The following is a 10,751-nucleotide window of genomic DNA, read 5'->3' as shown; positions in this document are numbered from 1 at the left end:
CAATTAAAGAAGAGCATGTTGGGCATCGGATAGCGTCTTCACTTCACGTGTTTGGCTCAGGTAAGGGTTGGTTTTTATACCTAGAGGTGAGAGCGGCACGATTGTTTGACATTGTTTGATGGGAAATGTGTTGACGTTCGCCGGGCGCTAATGCTCAGTATGAGCGAGAAGCGCCCGGCTAGCGGGGGTAAAGGGTAAATGCGACACTGAGTGATGAAACATTGACCTTGGCACACATGCTGGGTTCAACTGGGGGTTTATACACGAATTAATTACCATGGAATCTATATGCCACACTCTAAACTCTCACGTCATCATCGTCGCACGTCGGCCAAGTTCATTAAGGAGTCAGTTAATTGCATACGTTTATGTGCTAATTGCTTTTGCCCCAGTGGCTACATTGTACGGCCAAGAACAAACTCTTTTGATATGATGTTGGACATGCTACACAGGAGGAGCAATGCTTTCAGAACAGGACGTCCCAAACCAGGGTACAGATGGATGCAGCATCATCTATGAACATTCCCCCCCATGCCAAACACAGAAACAAACAGGCATTTAAACCACTGTTGACTCAGCTATCCAACCCGCCACCCAAAAACACATTTACTACACGATAACAATTTGCATAAGTTGTTTTATTCATGGTTATTGTCCTTTTTTATATATTTTTTTCTAAATTGTTTTGTTTCTTGTTGAAGTGGACATCCCGTAAAGTCAAGCCCGAAGCCCTTAGCTGAGTTGTTTGCACACCGCCCTCTTAACTGAAAAGTAAGGGTCTCTCTCTCTCTCTCTCTCTCTCTCTCTCTCTCTCTCTCTCTCTCTCTCTCTCTCTCTCTCTCTCTCTCTCTCTCTCTCTCTCTCTCTCTCTCTCTCTCTCACTAACAGTATCCCAACTCCAGCTTTATTTTTCATTTGTTTTGAACAAAGAGTTGTACCTTACAGTATATTTACACATGATACCGACTGACTGTAATAACAAGTTCCACTTAGTTAACGCAAGGAAGATTGAAATGAAAGTTTTGCTGCTTCTCATTCATCTTTTTTTTTTTCAGTTCTCCCGTGTCCCACTTTATCTTCTCATGCTGGGTTTGTAATGAGCGTGTCATTGTCATCATTGTAATTATCATCATCATCATCATCATTGTCATTGTCATCATCATCATCATCATCATCATCGTCATCATTATAATATCATGGTCACCGTTATTATATATCGATATAACTCTTTTCAATAAATTCCTCTCTTGACAACAACTGTACAATCGTACACAGTGTTTGACTTTTATATATATTTTTGGGAATATATTACTTAAACCTAAGAAAAGAGAAACATAATCCCAAAGAAAATATTAATATCCCAAAGTAACAAAATCATGCACGTTTTTAATGTATTTTGTCAATAAAAACAAACCCAAAAATAAGAGAAGGGACGGGATCTGTTTTTTATTTACACTGATCTTGGCACTGTTTTTCGTTTCGTCTCTTTTGCTGGAAACTGGAATGCTCGTAAAGAATACTTTAGACTCTGGGGCTGTGACACTCCAGAGACCTGCTGTAAACGGCAGGTTTGAGAGACGTAATCGTTTTCAAAAACCACAAAAAGAAAACCAAAAAGACAAACTAAAGATGGGGGCGAACAGAACAACATTAAGAGAGTCAATCCGGGGGGGGGGGGGATATAACAGCATAGTGTGTAGAAAAAGCCTCTCACTTCGGTTTTAGACTGTGGCAGTTTTCAATTTTAGGCAGAAACACTGTGACATCATCACTGTGACATCATCACTGTGACATCATCACGTCTATAATTGACAATTTCCCCCAGAACTGTGGTCTCTCCCTATTTTCTCATCGGGGGTGGATTTGCTCGTTTACCGTCGTTAGGGTGAAAATCCAAAAGAGAACATCGATTTTGTCAAAACTTCTTCTTCTTGTAAAGCAGCATTAATTGACTCAGGCAAATAAACACAACCAAAGAAGAAGACAGACGTAACCAAAAGCCACCGGTAGAGACCTACTACTCAGTCTCAGGTGTGTCAGGCAGGCAGGCAGGTAGGGGTAGCCGTCTAACATTTCCAGTGTTGCCACGTCAAACAAGTGCTTGACTGTTGTTCCAAAGTTCTTGTGTGTGAGCAAACATAACGATGTGTGTGTGTGCGTGTGTGTGTGTGTGTGTGTGCGTGTGTGTGTGTGCGTGCGCACGCGCGCATGTGTTTGGGGCGTCTCTGCATACTCATTCAGTGCAAACACATTGGGTAAAAAAAAATCCCGTCTTTGACTGTTAGTCATCAGCTGTTCTCTTTGTGTTTGGAGTGAAACAGTTGAATCTACAGTAGGATCCAACCATCTTTACCACCTCACCTCTTCTTCAAAGAGATGTTTACTCAGCCCGATAGCGGGGTGCTGCCGACCGCTGCCACGTCGCCCCACGCCCACCCCCACCCCCGCCCCGCCCCGCCCGATGTCAGGTCCTCCTAGCACAGCCCGATGTACTTCAGATTGTTCTGGATGATCACGTCCGTGACGGCGTCGAACACAAACTGGATGTTGCTGGTGTCGGTGGCGCAGGTGAAGTGCGAGTAGATCTCCTTGGTCTCCTTGTTGCGGTTGAGGTCCTCGAACTGCCGCTGGACGTACACGGCCGCCTCCTCGTAGGTGTTCTGGCCCTTGTAGTCGGCGAAGCACACCGTCAGCGGGATGCGCTTGATCTTCTCCGCCAGCAGGTCCTTCTTGTTCAGGAAGAGGATGAGCGAGGTGTTGGTGAACCAGTTGTTGTTGCAGATGGAGTCGAACAGGCGCAAGCTCTCCGCCATACGGCTCTGTGGAGATGTCAGAGAGAGAGAGAGAGAGAGAGAGGGAGAGAGAGAGAGACAGAGAGAGAGAGAGAGAGAGAGGGAGAACAGGGGAGGAAGGAGAGAGAAAGAAAAGGTCAAATCGTGAGCAAGCGGTTTCTTCAAAGAGGCCGCCGCTGGCTTTTTAACAGCTATGAAAGATTTAATATTTACTTTGAGCGGCTAACAACTCCATTTATCAAATACAACCAGTTCAAATACCAATTTTCACATGCTGGATCATGTGATTTGGAAGAACTGAAGACACAACATGAGGCCATGTAGGGTCAAAGCCAGATGTGATAGACAGATAAGAGGAGGTCTATAGTCACACAGCACACGTCACAGATCTCCACTTGACTAGCCAAAGGTAGGGTTTCTCTGTTATGTCAACATGGGCTTGAGACACAGACCCGCAGCTGAACTCACATTCCCCTCTGAAGACAAATGAACATCTCTCGCTATCCCTCACTTTCTCCAAGTCCAGTAGTGCAAATTCACTCACCACACTGTGGGAACTCTCAACGTCAAATAACAAAGAATAACTCGTCATTACTGCGCGTAGACAGCGGCGTGTTGTTATGTTGTGAAGAATAATCATACTCCCAATATAGCAAAGAATCATTGCATCGAGGAATTATTACCATTTGTTATACCTGAGTGTTTGAAGGGATTGTGCGCCGTGTGTGTGTGTGTGTGTGAGTCCTGCACCGGGTCGGGGTTCCGTGGGGCCCCGCCGGGTACCCGCAAAAAAATGCGGGGGGCGGGTGTTATTTTGTCTTCATTTTATTTGCGGGTTCGGATCTGGGTAGAATAAACAACATGCGGCCCGGGTCGCGGGTGTTGTATAATATATGTATTTTTATTTACTTTTTATATAACGATAATAATTCAGTCAGTGTGTAACTTCATGTTTTGTATGAGTCTGACCTGATGTCTTTGACCTCAATCATTTCCGCTGGTCCTTTCCTTCCGGGTCAGCTCTCCCTCGCTCCGGTCAGGTATAAACAGAAATGACCTAGACCTATGCTAGCTAGCTTGTTGCATTGCATGACAGCTAGCGCCAGCAAGGCTAGCATGTTTCCTTTAGCTGCTGCCTGGCCCTGGCTGGCCTGCTGGGCACTGGCACCAGTGACAAAACACCGTCAATGTGCTTAATTGTAAATAACGTTATGCAATGCCTGCCGAGTCCGACTGCACCGACCACCGTTGTTGGCTCTCGTCAGTGACTCGGCCAGAAAAGACCGCTATTCGCTTCCTGTGTGAATTGTGAAACGATCGCAGTTACTTTGGTTATGTTCACTTCAAAAAAATATATATTATGCGGAAGCGGAGCGGGGCGCGGGTCTCATGTCTGCGGGGCGGGGTGGGTTGCGGTACTGATTGATCATATGAGCGGGTTCACGGAGCGGGGTCGGTACTGCACGTCGCGGGGCCGGGCGGAACCGGGTCTTGAAAATCAGACCCGCGCAGGACTCTGGTGTGTGTGTGTGTATGTAAAATATGGATGTAACCAACTGTGACGTCACCCAATTTTGTTTCTGGACTCGTGTTTTGAAGCCTCAAGTTTCACATTGTGACCGTCGCCATCTTAAAAAAACAAATAAACAGACAGAGCCACACCGGGGCCTGCATTTGGTCCGTGATCAGCTGCGCAAACCTGTCAATCACAACCCAAAACATAGTCTTCTTTATCGTCTATTTGACTCTAAATGGGAGCATAATTTACTAAATAAACATCAAGACCCTCAACTCATTAGGAAAGTGTTTCCTGAGGTAATAAATCAAGAGAGAAGTAGGGTCATTTTCCCATTGACTTCTATACAACCTGACTTATTTTTGCAACCATAGACTGTATAAACGTTATATGTATGAGTTATATCCAAAATTCACCCCTGTACATTTGTTAGGAAAGGTGAAATTAGCTATAGAGACCAAAACCATGCTGTACACATGTTTGGAGGTCTACGGGGGAATGACTCGCTTTTGCAGCCAGCTTCAAGTGGCCATTCAAGGAACTGCTGTTTTTGTTGGTAGTTTTGCGTTGGCTTCATTGTTCAGCAGCGAGGTTGGGGGCATGCTGAGTGCTCGCAGAGGCACAACACGGACAACTTTGACTTCTATCTGGCTCACGTCTCGCTGCAACGATGATTCATTTAAACGCTTAAAATCTGCAATTTAATGTGATCTTGATGTTTTTCCCAGCAGACCGTCATGACTGCATTGACCCACATACACACATACCACATACACATACACACATACCACATACACATACACACATACACACATACCACATACACACATACCACATACACATACACACATACACACATACCACATACACACATACCACATACCACATACACACATACCACATACACATACACATACACATACACATACACACATACCACATACACACATACCACATACCACATACACACATACCACATACACAGACACACATACCACATACCACATACACATACACACATACACACATACACATACACACATACACACATACCACATACACAGACACACATACCACATACACAGACACACATACCACATACCCATACACACATACACACATACCACATACACATACACACATACACACATACCACATACACACATACCACATACCACATACACACATACCACATACACATACACACATACACACATACCACATACACACATACCACATACACATACACACACACACATACCACATACACACATACCACATACCACATACACACATACCACATACACATACACATACACATACACACATACCACATACACACATACCACATACCACATACACACATACCACATACACAGACACACATACCACATACACACAAACCACATACACACATATCACATACACATACACACATACCACATATACATACACACATATCACATACACATACCACATACACATACACACATACCACATACACACATACACACATACCACATACACATACACACATACCACATACACACATACACACATACTACATACACATACACACATAAAACATATACATACACACATATCACATACACATACACACATACCACATACACATACACACATACCACATACACACATACACACATACCACATACACATACACACATACCACATACACATACACACATACCACATACACATACACATACACATACACATACACATACACATACACATACACACATACCACATACACATACACACATACCACATACACACACACACATATCCACATACAGGGGAACCAAAAAGAGATCTTATCTTCTGCTTTAACATTGTTTTTCAACTTCATAAATAAATGTTAGAGCTCTTCTCAGCACCACATTTATGAATTGATGGTGCCGTGTCCCATTCTTTTCAATGCAGTTTGTCCAAAATTCCCTGTAGACGTGTACGTGACTACGCATACAAGCCAAAATCAAACAATACTTTCACAACTCCCCTATGGAAATCCCTGATGTCTTACATACCCTGCATTCAAATTAGGCCATGACAAGACAATATACTATACGGGGGAGAGGATGAAGAAAAATACTTGTCTCGAGCAAAAGAGGATTCCTAGTCACATTGTGCAGATAAAGCAAAAACATGTGACTGGTATATTAGCTTCCAACCAGACGTTGAACAGTTATTCCATAAATTACTTTGATCATTTAGCTGTGCCTTTCATGCAGAGTGTGAGAGGTGCATGACTTACAGAATGCAGAGTGTGAGAGGTGCGTGACTTACATGCAGAGTGTGAGAGGTGCATGACTTACAGAATGCAGAGTGTGAGAGGTGCATGACTTACATGCAGAGTGTGAGAGGTGCATGACTTACAGAATGCAGAGTGTGAGAGGTGCAGGACTTACATGCAGAGTGTGAGAGGTGCAGGACTTACAGAATGCAGAGTGTGAGAGGTGCATGACTTACAGAATGCAGAGAGTGAGAGGTGCATGACTTACAGAATGCAGAGTGTGAGAGGTGCATGACTTACATGCAGAGTGTGAGAGGTGCATGACTTACAGGATGCAGAGAGTGAGAGGTGCATGACTTACAGAATGCAGAGTGTGAGAGGTGCATGACTTACAGAATGCAGAGAGTGAGAGGTGCATGACTTACAGAATGCAGAGTGTAAGAGGTGCATGACTTACAGAATGCAGAGTGTGAGAGGTGCAGGACTTACAGAATGCAGAGAGTGAGAGGTGCAGGACTTACAGAATGCAGAGTGTGAGAGGTGCATGACTTACAGAATGCAGAGTGTGAGAGGTGCAGGACTTACAGAATGCAGAGTGTGAGAGGTGCATGACTTACAGAATGCAGAGTGTGAGAGGTGCATGACTTACAGAATGCAGAGAGTGAGAGGTGCATGACTTACAGAATGCAGAGTGTGAGAGGTGCATGACTTACAGGATGCAGAGAGTGAGAGGTGCATGACTTACAGAATGCAGAGTGTGAGAGGTGCATGACTTACAGAATGCAGAGAGTGAGAGGTGCATGACTTACAGAATGCAGAGTGTGAGAGGTGCATGACTTACAGAATGCAGAGTGTGAGAGGTGCAGGACTTACAGAATGCAGAGTGTGAGAGGTGCATGACTTACAGAATGCAGAGTGTGAGAGGTGCATGACTTACAGAATGCAGAGAGTGAGAGGTGCATGACTTACAGAATGCAGAGTGTGAGAGGTGCAGGACTTACAGAATGCAGAGTGTGAGAGGTGCATGACTTACAGAATGCAGAGTGTGAGAGGTGCATGACTTACAGAATGCAGAGTGTGAGAGGTGCATAACTTACATGCAGAGTGTGAGAGGTGCATGACTTACAGAATGCAGAGTGTGAGAGGTGCATGACTTACATGCAGAGTGTGAGAGGTGCATGACTTACAGAATGCAGAGTGTGAGAGGTGCATAACTTACATGCAGAGTGTGAGAGGTGCATGACTTACAGAATGCAGAGTGTGAGAGGTGCATGACTTACATGCAGAGTGTGAGAGGTGCATGACTTACATGCAGAGTGTGAGAGGTGCATGACTTACAGAATGCAGAGTGTGAGAGGTGCATGACTTACATGCAGAGTGTGAGAGGTGCATGACTTACAGAATGCAGAGTGTGAGAGGTGCATGACTTACATGCAGAGTGTGAGAGGTGCATGACTTACAGAATGCAGAGTGTGAGAGGTGCATGACTTACATGCAGAGTGTGAGAGGTGCATGACTTACAGAATGCAGAGTGTGAGAGGTGCATGACTTACATGCAGAGTGTGAGAGGTGCATGACTTACATGCAGAGTGTGAGAGGTGCATAACTTACATGCAGAGTGTGAGAGGTGCATGACTTACAGAATGCAGAGTGTGAGAGGTGCATGACTTACATGCAGAGTGTGAGAGGTGCATGACTTACAGAATGCAGAGTGTGAGAGGTGCATGACTTACATGCAGAGTGTGAGAGGTGCATGACTTACAGAATGCAGAGTGTGAGAGGTGCATGACTTACATGCAGAGTGTGAGAGGTGCATGACTTACAGAATGCAGAGTGTGAGAGGTGCATGACTTACAGAATGCAGTGTGAGAGGTGCATGACTTACAGAATGCAGAGTGTGAGAGGTGCATGACTTACAGAATGCAGAGTGTGAGATGTGCATGACTTACAGAATGCAGAGTGTGAGAGGTGCATGACTTACAGAATGCAGAGTGTGAGAGGTGCATGACTTACAGAATGCAGAGTGTGAGAGGTGCAGGACTTACATGCAGAGTGTGAGAGGTGCAGGACTTACAGAATGCAGAGTGTGAGAGGTGCATGACTTACATGCAGAGTGTGAGAGGTGCATGACTTACAGAATGCAGAGTGTGAGAGGTGCATGACTTACATGCAGAGTGTGAGAGGTGCATGACTTACAGAATGCAGAGTGTGAGAGGTGCATGACTTACATGCAGAGTGTGAGAGGTGCATGACTTACAGAATGCAGAGTGTGAGAGGTGCATGACTTACAGAATGCAGTGTGAGAGGTGCATGACTTACAGAATGCAGAGTGTGAGAGGTGCATGACTTACAGAATGCAGAGTGTGAGATGTGCATGACTTACAGAATGCAGAGTGTGAGAGGTGCATGACTTACAGAATGCAGAGTGTGAGAGGTGCATGACTTACAGAATGCAGAGTGTGAGAGGTGCAGGACTTACAGAATGCAGAGTGTGAGAGGTGCAGGACTTACATGCAGAGTGTGAGAGGTGCAGGACTTACAGAATGCAGTGTGAGAGGTGCAGGACTTACAGAATGCAGAGTGTGAGAGGTGCAGGACTTACAGAATGCAGAGTGTGAGAGGTGCAGGACTTACAGAATGCAGAGTGTGAGAGGTGCAGGACTTACAGAATGCAGAGTGTGAGAGGTGCATGACTTACAGAATGCAGAGTGTGAGAGGTGCATGACTTACAGAATGCAGAGTGTGAGAGGTGCAGGACTTACAGAATGCAGAGTGTGAGAGGTACATAACTTACAGAATGCAGAGTGTGAGAGGTGCAGGACTTACAGAATGCAGAGTGTGAGAGGTGCAGGACTTACAGAATGCAGAGTGTGAGAGGTGCATGACTTACAGAATGCAGAGTGTGAGAGGTGCATGACTTACAGAATGCAGAGTGTGAGAGGTGCATAACTTACAGAATGCAGAGTGTGAGAGGTGCATGACTTACAGAATGCAGAGTGTGAGAGGTGCATAACTTACAGAATGCAGAGTGTGAGAGGTGCATGACTTACAGAATGTAGAGTGTGAGAGGTGCATGACTTACAGAATGCAGAGTGTGAGAGGTACAGGACTTACAGAATGCAGAGTGTGAGAGGTGCATGACTTACAGAATGCAGAGTGTGAGAGGTACAGGACTTACAGAATGCAGAGTCTGAGAGGTGCAGGACTTACAGAATGCAGAGTGTGAGAGGTGCATGACTTACAGAATGCAGAGTGTGAGAGGTGCATGACTTACAGAATGCAGAGTGTGAGAGGTGCAGGACTTACAGAATGCAGAGTGTGAGAGGTGCATGACTTACAGAATGCAGTGTGAGAGGTGCAGGACTTACAGAATGCAGAGTGTGAGAGGTGCATGACTTACAGAATGCAGAGTGTGAGAGGTGCAGGACTTACAGAATGCAGAGTGTGAGAGGTGCATGACTTACAGAATGCAGAGTGTGAGAGGTGCATGACTTACAGAATGCAGAGTGTGAGAGGTGCATGACTTACAGAATGCAGAGTGTGAGAGGTGCAGGACTTACAGAATGCAGAGTGTGAGAGGTGCAGGACTTACAGAATGCAGAGTGTGAGAGGTGCAGGACTTACAGAATGCAGAGTGTGAGAGGTGCATGACTTACAGAATGCAGAGTGTGAGAGGTGCATGACTTACAGAATGCAGAGTGTGAGAGGTGCATGACCTACAGAATGCAGAGTGTGAGAGGTGCATGACTTACAGATCATACAAGAACCATTTTAAATGCTACTTCATCCCAGTTGCAAAATAGTATTTGATGGCAACACAGACGTATCTTTTAAATTACCATAATGGTGTTAAAGGGAGTCCAAACTCGCAATAGCGTTTCGGTCTCTGACCTTTATCAAACATTTATCATAACATTTATACTTGATCAATACATCAAACAGATGTTTGATAAAGGTCAGAGACCGAAACCATCACAGAATCAATTTTATTGCCAGTGTGGACAGTGTGCGGGACTCCCTTTGACATTTTATGAAGGCTTTGTCCTTTGTCCTACGCACCTGTCCCAGAAAAGAGATGTGCGGAGTTTTGCTTCTAAAATTACCAAATGGTAAAAATAAAATAAAACATCCATATTTGGTAGAGGAGAAAAGGTCGGTGTGTGTCTGTGTGCGCGTGTGCGTGCGC

General features: G+C 44.9%; 1 protein-coding gene across 1 annotated transcript in view; it reads right to left on the bottom strand.

Annotated features, from left to right (window-relative positions):
* Positions 1-2,474: 2,474 nt before the first annotated feature.
* gnaz (guanine nucleotide binding protein (G protein), alpha z polypeptide) overlaps positions 2,475-10,751 on the bottom strand; it is a gene marked incomplete at its 3' end in the record, with an annotated part of 58,675 nt that continues 50,398 nt past the window's right edge. Inside the window, exon 3 of the mRNA XM_083657850.1 lies at positions 2,475-2,819. Within this exon, the coding sequence (XP_083513976.1) occupies positions 2,475-2,819 (345 nt within the window). The remainder of the gene's footprint in view (positions 2,820-10,751) is intronic.

The sequence above is a fragment of the Poromitra crassiceps genome (assembly GCF_964638095.1).
Source record: "Poromitra crassiceps genome assembly, chromosome: 21".
Taxonomy (NCBI): Eukaryota; Metazoa; Chordata; class Actinopteri; order Beryciformes; family Melamphaidae; genus Poromitra; species Poromitra crassiceps.
The sequence above is the reverse complement of the archived record's forward strand: the minus strand, read 5'-3'. Positions and strand labels throughout refer to the sequence as shown.